Here is a 12,894-nt window from a genome sequence, read left to right as displayed (position 1 = left end):
ATATTTGTCTGGATTCCCACTCAGAATGCTGCGTCATCTTAGTTATGGTTTTCCAAAGGAGATTTGCTGTACAGCAGAATCACAAGATAAAGTAACGTCATCATCAGAGGCAACTTGGCCAGAGGAGTGAATCTGGGATGAGTAGACCAGGATGAGTTCATCCGAATAAGACTCTGTCTCATCTTCCTCAAGAGGATAACTCAAGTTGTCTTTTCTGAGTGGCAGGAGGAGTAGAAGCAGAAGAAATAAAATGTGGTGGTTTTGAAGTCAAAATGGCCTTAAATAGGCCTTAGGAAAATTACATCCATTCTGTTTCCCGGAACGTCTGAAGAGAGGAAACATTTTTCATTTTTTGTTTCTTCTTCTTCAAAGTGACATGTGCTTCAACAAATTGTGACAGATCCATCCCCTGACATACCTTGATTAAAGACCCAGGTACTGCTTCCCGAACTAATATCTGGGGAACACTCTCAGATTCTTCTGAAATTATAAGATGAGGTTCCATCTTCTGTACAGTATCAATAAGGTCAGTCATATTGGAGGAGCAAGAATCAGATACCATACCTGTATCTGGGGGATTGCAGTAGTGGGAGCCACAGGGGTTTCTGAAACCTCAATGAGACTGTCCAAGTCTGACTGGGCAGATGAAAGATCAGGCCAAGGCCATTTTCATTTCTTTTACAGAATGAGCGGGGCATCTGAAGTGGAAAAATCTGACATTGCAGTTTAGGTGAGGCATTTAAGGCAGGTAGATAAGTATTAAGAGAGGAAAGACCCGTATGTAGGGTTTTTGCTACAAACGATTGACAAATATTGCAGTTTTTATAGTTGTGTACTTCACCTAGGCAAATGCCTACCACAATTGCATGTAATTGTCCTAGCTGACATCTAACAGTATTAAATCAAAATAAATGCAAGAAAAAACAAGGAAGGTTCCTCAACAGAGCCCTTTTCTGAATAAGTAAAGAAACAAAGATACCAATGACTACTCTTAGAACAGGCTGACAAGTGCAATACCTGCATGTGGAATAGTGTCAGGATTCTCTGAAGCTTCACTCTCATAGTTCCAGTTATGCATTCTTATACCCATAGGCTTAGGTTATATGTTGGCTGTATGACTTTATGGAAGGTACTGGCTTTGTACCATGGCCAGATGTCCAGGTTGTTTGGTCAGGTAACACAAAAGTTTGGAATACTACAACAGTGATCAGTAGGACATCAACAGTTAAGCTAAGTTCTTACACAACTGTATTTTCTTCCTGCACTTTTTCTACTTCATGTTTATTTACTTATTTATTCATGTTATGATCACCAGGACATCCAGTGAATAAGGCCCATGTTCACTGGAATATAGGAAAAAAAGCTCAAACAATGGTCATTACACATGTAAGCAACATAATGTAATTAATGAAATTAAGTTATCATTATACATAGACATAGGTTGCAGACCTTAATTTTGCCTAGGCAATCAGAATCACAAAATCAAATAATTCCCTGTACAGATAGATAGCCAGAACAAAAAAAAATTACAATTATTGCATTTGTGCTGACTTTGAGTGTCATCGCTGTTACTTTGAAGACACTGGTTAGCCTAGTAGATAGCACTTTAATTTACTAGTATTTATTGCTTTAGTTAAGAGTTAACTCATGTGTGACTGATGTTTTTATAACCCCCCCCCCCCGCCACCTTCTGTGATGGTGATATTGCCTGATCAGTTTTGTTCAGTTTTATTTGTCATGTAAAAAGTAGCATGAGGCGTTGTCCTGTAGAAGAAATTGAAATTTTAATTTTTACATTGCCATTAGAAAGAATATAATTAGTGTGTCTGAATCAAATGAAAAAAAGAAACAAAAAAAAAATACAGACTTTCCCACTGTTTAGGAACAGGTTGTTTCTGGAGGTGTGATTGTTTTCCTGCCTTCCCTTGGGTCTGAGCAGACAAATCTGGGTATGGATAAGATCAGTAACTCAGAGACCCAATGACATTTGTCTTTCTTTGGGTGGTATGTTTATTCCTGTTACAGAGATTGTCATTTGGTAGAGGTGGACAATGCTGGTGCAGAATAGCTTCCAAAAATACGTCAGCTGATTACTTTGTCTAGTATTGAATACTTCAAGGTTTGACAAGAGAAATATAAGAAAGTGATCATGTTGTTATGAATTGGTTCTGTCCTTCACTGTCTTCATTGCTTAACTAAGGATTCATCCCATCGTTTTGTCTTTGTAAATTGTCACTACGTGATTGAGTCACACAGTAATTTCAAACAAGATCCAGGTATCATGGTTTATTGTACGGAGCCATTAGAGCACTGAATATGACAGTGATGTCCAGGCTTTGGAGCTGTTCACTTGGGATCCAGGCCTTAATTCCAATCGCAGGTCCCTAATTTTGCATCATACAGAGCAACACCATCAAGACATTCTTTAATATAGTCTTTCACTAAATATTTTTTGAAATTTTGGGAAAGGATTACAGATTAACACATTTAATATACAAGGATGTAAAAAAAGTACAAACATCTTTTAACAATGTTGCTGTTTTCTAGCACATCTGGATATTTTAAGGCATTTATAAGTTGGACAGGGTTTCCTTAAATGGATACTAAAGGCTGTCATGTTGTATCATAACTTGCATTAGACACATGATTGACAGTCCTATATTTCTGTCTTACTGTTAACCTTTTCCTTGTTTGCAGGATGTTGCAAGGATGGAAATATTGTGAGTACATTAATGGTAAACACCAGTTATATTTTACTTTATTAACTTGTGTTTTTTCTCCCTAATTTCTAGATCTTGGCATTTCTGGAACCACAGCAAAGAAGTAAGTAAAAATAGTTTCTGCCTGCTTCTTATTTTCTCTGTGATTGAAGACAAACATTTTGCAGTCAGTTTGGCAATAAATTTCTGTAGGTGGAGAATAAGAGATCTGTGAGTGTGGTATTCAGTTATATAAACAGCCAGTAAAATGCAAGAATAATTTATCCCAGTACTGTATAGATGTAATTTTAAACATGAATGTGGAGAGTATATAAAAATGCAGTGATGATGAGTATAACTTCATTGCTATGTCTCTTTCAAGGCTGATAGCGAGTACACAGACAAGTCTCTACTGCAAAGTTTTGTTGGAACTATGTGAGTGCTTATAAAGCAAGCAGCCAAGGACTGTTTATTTTCTGTGCAGAGAATTAGCAAAAAAATGCACATTGCTGTTTTGCACATTACAAAAGAAAATATACTTAATGCTCTACTTTTATTACACTTGGTTTTAATATAATTGCTTGTACCTTGATTTTCTGCTGTGATACTTAAACCAAATGATACCTGGCATTGCTCCTTGGCAGTTTCACCTAGTATTAATCCCTGCCTCTCTTATATGCTATAAGTGCTATCCTGCTGTTATTGAAAAAAAAAACTTAAAAAAAAATTCAAGTATCACTTGCACAGCTGTTTCTTGTACAAGTCATATTAGTAGCAATTTCCTATGTTCATTCACTGTGTAAATAGCTGAATAAAGAAATAACTAAAAGATGAATAATAAGGATGTCTACATAGCATAAAAATATAATAATATTATAATATAATAGTAATATGGTAGAGGGGTGTGAGAATGGCAGAATGGATAAGGTGTTTACCTTGCAGACACATGGTGCAGGGTTTGATTCTCACATGGGGTAATTGGCTAGGGTTAAAATGTCCCACAAGGGCAATTAGCCTAGTACTAATCTATGAACCTATAATATAATACAATAATAATAATAAAAGAATAATATAAATAAGCATTGCAAAGAACTGAAAAACACTATCAGCTGTACTGAATGAGCCCATGAAACTAGGCTGGTTTCTGAAGCCAGAGATAATTTTATTAATCCTTCTGTAACTGTGTTAAAAAACTGAAAAATAACACCCTGCATTGTTCTGAGCTTTTTCATAGTGATGCATCCTATTCTGATTCGATACACATTGCCAGTATCCTTGCAAACAAATTTAGTGCCAATTTCACACTCGAGACTTCTATTCAAAGGCTCAAAATATCTGATTCCTTTATTCCCCCAATTAAATATAAAGACCATTTACTGAAAGTGCTGACCAAGACCAAAAATACTTCCTCCATGGGACCTGATGAGATACCTTATTGCTTAATTAATAGTGTTAAACATGCCCTTGCAGGCAGACTTGCTAACCTAAGTCCAGGTACTGGTTTCCTCCCTGTTGAATGGCACATTGCAGTCATGATGCCTGTCCATACAACCAATCTGGGTAATTACAGACCTGTCAAACTTAACAAGCTTCATCTGCAAAGCCATGGGACGTATTATAACTGACCTCGTAAACCGCAGTATCAAGACTCTTATTGCACTTGAACCCCAACAGACTGACTTTGTTCCTGTCTTTTTAATTTGGTAAACTTCTTTAGAAGGACACCAGAGGCTACATGTGGTGGTGATGCAGTGCCCAGGACACCAGAGGCTACGTATGGTGGTGATGCAGTGCCAAGGACACCAGAGGCTACATGTGGTGGTGATGCAGTGCCAAGGACACCAGAGGCTATGTATGGTGGTGATGCAGTGCTATGGACACCAGAGGCTACGTGTGGTGGTGATGCAGTACCAAGGACACCAGAGGCTGTGTGGTGGTGATGCAGTGCCAAGGACACCAGAGGCTATGTGTGGTGGTGATGCAGTGCCAAGGACACCAGAGGCTACGTATGGTGGTGATGCAGTGCACTCAGCATATCCTGACCTGGTAAAGGTCTTCACCACCATTCCTGTGCTGGCACCATGCAAAATCTAAATGCTTTAAAACTCAACCTATATATGGTAAGAAGGATAGCAAACTAGCTAAAATATAGAACCTACACAATACGATTTGCAGGTGCCTCATCAGAAAGTATGAAAGAGACCACTGCTGCCCTTCAAGGCTCAGTGCTGGGACAGCTCCTTTTTGGTATTTACTTCTCAGATCTCCAAGCAGAGATCAAGGAACTTATGCTAACAAAGTTTGTGGATGACTCCAAACTGGGGGTTGTTAAGTCACCTTATGGCACCTATCCAGAATGGAACTCTCTCTAGTAAACTCTTGGTGTACTAAAAATGGATGCAAACTAAATGCTAAAAAGTATGGTTTCATCACTTTTGGTAGACAGACCCTTCTCTAATCATACTGTGTAAACAACTAACCAGTTTAAAGTGAAATTGTAGGTACTTGGTTGATAGGTCGCCCTGTTTTGACCATCATACAGTGATGAATGTCAGTTATTTCTTTTATTTAATCCAGCTAATTGCCAAAGAAATATCGTCATGGTCCAAAGAAGTAATTCCTGCCTTATAATCAGCATTGATCAGGCAAATTATTGAGTAAAATGCCCCTCATTGGTACGTATCTTATGCAGTTAGAAAAATGCCAAAGGTTCCTTTCCAAAATGATCACAGGCCTAAAATTCCTGAGCTCCTAAGAGAGGCTGGAAGCTCTGTCCCTTTTGTCTGTGTCTTACAGACTTTTTTAGGAGAGATGTATGTCTTGCTTACCTCACTGTTAGAGATCTGATTGTCCCGGACCCCATGTTTCTCCACAAGCCCAATATCTCTGAAAAGCTGTACTAAACCACATGACAGGTAGGGCCATGTTTTTCAAAAACTTCAGCCAACAATGTCAGTGGACATCACTGAACAGATATCTTGCAGATGACGGTACTTGATTTTGTTTCTTATTACTGATCTGGTTATGTTTTAGGGCTCATAATTTCATATAGGTGATTGTAATGTTCACTTATGCACAATATGGCTCCTGTCTATTATTTACTTTCCTTCTACGTTTCTAGTAGTAATCACACACATGCAGCAATGTTTCCACCCTGTGAAAGGAGGATATACTGTGGTATACCTGGTGTTTTACTTCACACAGTCTGTCTTTTCCTTGTTCTTAAATTTCACTTATTTCATTTTTTTTTATGTCTCTGCATTGTTGTAAATTTATATGGAAGTAAACATGTAAGTGAACTGGTCCAACATGCATGTTTGTCAGCTACAACCCATGCCATAATAGCAAGGTTAAGTGTAATAAGTATGAGCAGGGTAGAGCAGCCAGATGTCCGGCATGTTTTTGGAAACTGGAAGGAATCGAGTAACCAGCAAAACCCTAGAGTGTCTTGGAGAAGACATGCAGACTTCTCACAGAAAGAACTGATGGTTACTTGTGAACCATGGAGCCAGAAGCTGTAAGAAGAAAGTTTATTCTGGCAGTTAGTTTAGAGGATTAAGGAGCTTTTAACAAGCTGTTTTCTATGGTTCAGAGGTGCAAGGTTTGATTCCCTCAGCCCCCTCTGCCTGTTTGACACTCTTAGCAAGTCACTTAACCAAACACTGCTCCCAGGTTGAATCTAAAAGATGTCCATGGAGATTAGTGGTATGCCCTGGAAAACAAATAAAATAAAATAAATTAGTCATTAGGCAACTCTGCTGCTGGTTCTCTGGGACAGGAAAGGACCAGTACAGCCTGCTGGTATCATGCTAGGCTTATTGAATCTGTGTTGTGTAAGGCATGTGACTGCTGAGGAAGTGAGTGTGTAAAAACAACTGAATGTTAAACTATCAGATATTCAGTTTTATCACAATCAGTCTGTAACTTTCTACCAGATTTTTTGAGTTGGATGTACACTGACTGTAGTGGCTAATCATGCTGTATTTCTTATGAACTGTATACTTATACATTTGCCCTAAATACCATATTGCTTGTAGCCACAAGCTGTGTTTGAACAATTCTTCTGTGCGGGTTACATTTTGTACACTTCTGTTTTAGAGTACAGAAGGTAAAAATGAAGACGGCTTATGAGTATTTTTTTGTTGTATTTGCGACATAAAGTTGTTTCTTAAATCTGGAATAGTAGCATCTTACATTCTTTGGGAACAGAGTGACATGTATGAAGAGATGGAGATAACATTAAAGACTGAATCCTTTTTTCTTAAAATCTTTCAGATTCACATTTTTAATACAGTAAGCTTTATAGATACGGAAATTATGTCTCTTCATCTGACTTACTCCAGTGGTTTGAGGTTTTGAAATTCATTGGGAAAAAAGAATGTACCGGTTGAAGTTTGGATATTTTACTAAGCAACAAATACCAGTTCATTTGTTACAAGCAAGTTCACCCATGCCTTTGTGGGGTTTCTGCAGGTACTCTGGTTTCCAGTTGATTGGTCATAATGAATTGCATGTGTGTGTGTCTGTGTGTCTGTGTTTGTATGTATATGTGGGTGTAGGTGTGTGTGCATGTGTGTGTATTTGCTCATTCCACTGTAACCCTCTTAATCCAGTTCAGGGTCAAGGGAGAGTGAGAGGCTATTGTAGTACTCAACAGCAAAATAACCCCGAATGGGCTGCCATGAATGGATGTTTATGTGAGCATGCACACCCACTATCAGACATGCACTCTGACAAAACACAGCATGCACAATGCTAGCTCTGTGTGAATCCTGCATTACTCCCATCTGAACAGGGGCTTGTTAACTTAAATGGACTGGGTTACATCTGGACAGGTTCAGCTGGTGAAGCTGCACTCCTCATTCACTGGGTTCCACAGGGAATCACTGAAAGTGCAGTTTCTAATTGGAGGTCAGTAGGGATTTCTGTCTTTGTGAGATCTCTCCCTTCTTTATGTGTATGCATCTGTGGCTTTGAAATGTATAAATTTAAAGGCCGCGGGGGGCTTGCTGTAGGTTTTTTTTTTGTGTGTGCAGGCAAGAGGTTGTTTTCATTTAGTTGTAATCTCATCTAGATGTAACTAGATGAGTAATAGAATCCAAACATGATATATTGCTTAGGTATGTTCCTCACCCATGATGTCATCTTTTGCTGTTTATGTTTAATTCATTTCTAATAACATTGATGGATGCGCTTAGAAAGAGAGAATTATTTTCAATTTTACTTGAGCTGTTTGTTAAATGTGTCCTAATGTTGACAAAGCCTTCTTATTAGTGGGAGTTACGGCTATGCAATGTAAAGTACTCCTTAAAGCTATGAGATTTATTGCAAAGTATTACTGTGATCTGCATGTAATGTACAAGGGGTGTTGAACCCCACTCTTCTGACATAGATAACAGTAAAACAGAGTCAGCGAAGACTGGAGATATATTTCTAATCTTGTTATAATGCATTTGCAAAGCAATTCTTTAGTTTAGTAATGCAACTGTCAGGATATTACCTAATCAAATATTTATGGTCTACTACTGATCAGTTTTCAGTGAGCAGTTACCCTGATTCAGGAAGCTGATTCCAAAATGACAATAGTTGTAAATATTTCATCCAAGCAAAACCAGCAGTTGTATAAAGATACATGACATGCTGCCTTCTCTTCTGTGAAAACTAACATGTCTTCTGTTATATACATATGAAGGGTCAAATTAAAAGTGCTGTCTTATCAGAAAAATGTAACTTTCACTATTTCATCTGGAGTTCTTTTTGGTCTGGGGACACCCTTGCATATATATGAACTAACAGAATGACATGACAAGGGAAGTTTCTGTAGGTATTTGCATGTTTGTATTGATTAATCGTCTTCATAATCTACCTGTTTTCAGGCCAAGACAGTAAGTCTCCCTTCCCTCAGAAAAGAAGTGCAGTTGGAAGAGGAATGTGAAAAGAAGAGGTGGTAGGAAGATAAGCTGAGAGGTAGAAAATATTAGATGGGAGTGAGAGAGAAATTAGGAACAGTGGGTGGAAGAATGAGAGTCGTACATATCGAGGGAAAGTAATTGGATGGATTAGTCAGGGTGGGAGCATAAGGGAGAGTTTAGATGTTGCTTTAGGTTGCCCTTAAAACTTGATAGAAGACATTTAGTCTTATTACATGAGGTTCAGATGCTTGGCAACATACGCTGAGGAAGTCTCCAGCAATGTTAAACATGTAGGTGGTCAAAATGTTGTTATTTGAGTGCAGATATCTAGGAAGTATGTAGTTTTTGAGGGTGTTTTGTAGAGGCGGGCAGCTGTCAGGTTTGTGTCTAATTTTTTTAGCAGTGACTTGCTTGGAAGTAGGTTTGGTAATTTGGTAATTTTAGACAGTTTAGGGTGCTTTAGTACTTGGTAATGGTGAGTATGGTTTGGTAGGTTTGATGCAAAATTGTCTGTTTTGTTGTAGCAGGCCTCAACTTTATTTTTTTAAAGATAAGTGATGGGTACAGAATTGAAGGGAGGGTGGACTCCGTGTAAAAATGATTTAGAATGGTAGAGGAAGCCTAGCTTTTGGTGCTTCTTCTTAATGACCTGAGAAATGTGCTCATCATATTGTAAGTCATAATCTATTATCACTCCAACTAGTTTTGTATTAGGTACTGTTTCATAGGTAGGTACTAGGATACTGGCCCTGGAGCCTATACAAGCCCAGCCAAAAAGATTTCACTTAATGTGTTATTAGGTGATGTAATGCTGAATGGTTATTTCTGAGCTGACTTGGATTTAGGAGTAAAAAGCGTGCGTATGTATGTCTGTGTGTGTGTGTGTGTGTGTGTGTGTGTGTGTGTGTGTGTGTGTGTGTGTGTGTATGTATATGTATATATATATATATATATATATATATATATATATATATATATATATATCATTTAAAAGTAGTTGGTTGTCTGTTAAACATGAATCAATAGAAGGGAAGGAATCTTGGTTAAGTTTTTGAATTTGTCTGAAGTTTTATGCCAAGCAAATAAGAGTGGCATCAACTGCATATTAATATATGGAAGAATGTGAGATATCTTTGTGGAGATTGTTAGCAAAGATGTTGAAACAGTAAGGGACCTGAAATTGATTCTTGAGGTACACCAGCAGAGACTGACAAGAAGGTGGAGACTTCTGCTTTCCATTTGACAGCTTGAAACTCTGTCTGTTAGATAGCTATGGAGTCAAAAAAAGGAGGATTAGGAGAGGCGTAAAGAAGCAAGTATAAGTAGAAGCTTTTGATGTGAAACTGTTTTGAATGTTTTAGACATATCCAGGAATTGGGAGGATACAAGGTTGCTGGCATTTCTGTTGGTGTTAATGCTGTTGGTAAAACAAAGGAAAGCTGTGGTTATGCTGTAATGAGGACTGAATCCATGCTGAGTGGTGGAATGGAGATGATTATTATTGGTGAGATGGCTGAGTGTGGATAATTTTTTTCCAAAATTTTATATAGGAGGTGGTAAAATAGCTATGGGTAGGAAGTTGGAAAAGTCAGTGGAAGTAGTTCTCACTAATGGATTAGTTCATCAGCATGGATGTAGGGTAAGGTAGACCACTAGCATTTAGCATCTGTGGAATAGCTTCATGGATCCTTGGGACCTGGAGTTTCCATTGATCTTGTGTATTCAATAACAACTGAAATTGTAGATCAGACAGTACTTCAGAAATGAGATAAACCTTTTCAGTCCCCTTTGCCTACCTGTTTCCTAAAACTTTTCATGGAATCTGGCTGGGGTTGTTTATCTGGCTGTCTTGTCTGTACAGGGATGCTGTTGTGTACTGTAATTAAATATGTGCAGTAAACCTATATGAGATGTTGGAAGTTCTGCTAACTTTGAAAATCTTCACTTAGTGCATTTTTCCAGTTATGTGGTATATAAACAAGCAAAAGAGGCAGAATCGTATCACTTTTGCAGACTTGCCAGTCAGTATTAGGCAATAACACTGTGAGTGAATATTCAGCTGTAAACAGTGCAGCTGTTACACACCATACCTCTCAACCTCTTAGCGCAAGAATCTGGATGAAGCTGTAAAATAGGGGAGACAAAGGCCTAAAAATAGGGACAGTTTTTAAATATTGCTTTATAAACTTAGAAAGTCAGTAGAATCAAAGGTTTTGCATTAGCAGGAATTTTCTGATGGGTATGAAGTCTGAAACTCAACTGTCTGTCATTATTTTCCGAATTCAGTCCTCAATGATCAGCCAGTGATTTGCCAGAAAACCAAAATTTCATGAGGAAACAGACAAAAAAAAAATAAACTAAAAATCTGGATATTCTGTGACAATCTGGACAGTTGAAAGCTATGTTAGACACAGACAGTATTTGAGAGGTGCATCTGGACCATGAATGGCAGGTATGCATCATGTCTTTTGAGAACTGAGCACAGTTTAGCATTGCCCATACAGAGGTCTTCAGAAAATGCTTGGCTATCCTGGTTTTGGACCAGCACCTACAACTCCCTGCCAGGGCCTTGGGGAAAGAATGTTATGAAGTCAGTCCAGTATCACTGGTTCAGAAAAGTGTGCAAAAAACATGGTTGAGTCCCATTGTAGTGTTCTGGCTGAGAAAAAGCCATTTGTTTCATATAGCTGATAAACCAGTTTCTATAGGTTCTTCTCAGGAAGGATTTTTTAATTCAGCAACATGGCAGATCAGACAGGAGGCCCCGTGGACTATGATGTTTGCAGATGACATTGTGATCTCTAGTGAGAGTAGAGACCAGGTTGAGGAGACCCTGGAGGGGTGGAGATATGCTCTAGAGAGGAGAGGAATGAAGGTCAGTAGGATTAAGACAGAATATATGTGTTTGAATGAGTGAATGAGAGGGAGGATAGAGGAATGGTGAGGATGCAGGAAGTAGAGCTGGCGAAGGTGGATGAGTTTAAGTACTTGGGATCAACAGTTCAGAGTAATGGTGAGTGTGGAAGAGAGTACAGGCAGGGTGGAATGGGTGGAGAAGAGTCTCAGGAGTGATTTGTGACAGACGGGTACCAGTAAGAGTGAAAGGGAAGGGTCTACAAGAGGGTAGTGAGACCAGCTGTTATATGGTTTGGAGATGGTGGCATTGACAAAAAGGCAGGAGTCAGAGCAGGAGGTGGCAGAGTTAAAGATGTTAAGATTTGCACTGGGTGTGATGAGGATGAGGAATCAGTATATTAGAGGGTCAGCTCAGGTTGGACAGTTTGGAGACAATGCCAAAGAGGCAAGATTGGTTTGGACATGTGCTAAGGAGGGATACTGGGTATATTGGGAAAAGGATGCTAAGGATGGAGCTGCCGGGTAATAGGAAAAGAGGAAGGCCTAAGATAAGGTTTATGGATGTGGTGAGAGAGGACATGCAGGTAGTTGGTGTGACAGAGCAAGATGCAGAGGACAGGAAGAAATGGAAACAGATGATCAGCTGTAGCAACCCCTAACGGGAACAGCCAAAAGAGAGAGAGAGGCGGAGTGAAGCATCCATTACTGAAGGCACTTCATCTCGCAGTGTTGCATTTTCATTCTCAATAAATAATTGTTTACTTCTCAAGTGTTAGATGTTCTTTTCGAAATAAAAAAACATACTAGAAAATTTTGTCTGTTGAAGTTTTCTAGTGGATCTAATTTTCACTATAGGTGCAGCTCCAAATTCCTAAATTTTCCATCCATGTTGCTTTCTAAGGACCTATCTTATCTATCCATTAAACAACATAATTCTGCCTTTTCAATTTGCCCATACTATCCTATTAGCTTTTAGACATTTTCAAGGTATTTACATGTGTTACCCCCTCCCACACACACAACGTTGAGTTTCCTGTCTTGGATCTGCATTTTATTTTAGAGAATCTGAATAAGCCTCCCCTTTAAGTTAGTATATATGTTGTTCCACTAACATTTCTTTTGTTAAAGCTAGTCCTTCTGATGGTAGCTACTATAACTAGAAAGGTATCTTTTAATTTTTTTAGTGTTCTAGACATCATACTACCTTCTGTAAAGCTAGATAGTAGGTTATTTTACTGCTTCTATTTACATAATTTAGAAGTAAGCCATGTGTTGGTCTGGAGTAAAATTATGGTGTCCAGCGTAGTGGAAATATATTTAAGGCACAAGGCATTTCAGACCTGTGCCACTTAAGAAAGTAGTAGATTTAGTTATTTGCTGTTTGATTGAAAGCTAAGAAACCTTTATCTGTTTAGGATGCCCTTTGT

At 38.5% G+C, this 12,894-nt stretch overlaps 1 protein-coding gene across 18 annotated transcripts in view; it reads left to right on the top strand.

The window, feature by feature from the left end:
• The window catches only part of SNAP91 (synaptosome associated protein 91), a 2,005,574-nt gene that overhangs the window by 1,847,257 nt on the left and 145,423 nt on the right, over positions 1 to 12,894 (top strand). For all 18 annotated transcript variants that reach the window (XM_044066094.1, XM_044066049.1, XM_044066072.1 and 15 more), the window contains one exon: positions 2,793 to 2,823. In XM_044066094.1, coding sequence (XP_043922029.1) covers positions 2,793 to 2,823 — 31 coding nt within the window. The remainder of the gene's footprint in view (positions 1 to 2,792; positions 2,824 to 12,894) is intronic.

Source organism: Protopterus annectens, chromosome 1.part0 (assembly GCF_019279795.1).
Source record: "Protopterus annectens isolate FY-2018-M chromosome 1.part0, PAN1.0, whole genome shotgun sequence".
In the NCBI taxonomy this organism is placed as follows: Eukaryota; Metazoa; Chordata; order Ceratodontiformes; family Protopteridae; genus Protopterus; species Protopterus annectens.
Note: the sequence above shows the minus strand (reverse complement) of the source record. Positions and strands in the feature narration are given on the sequence as shown.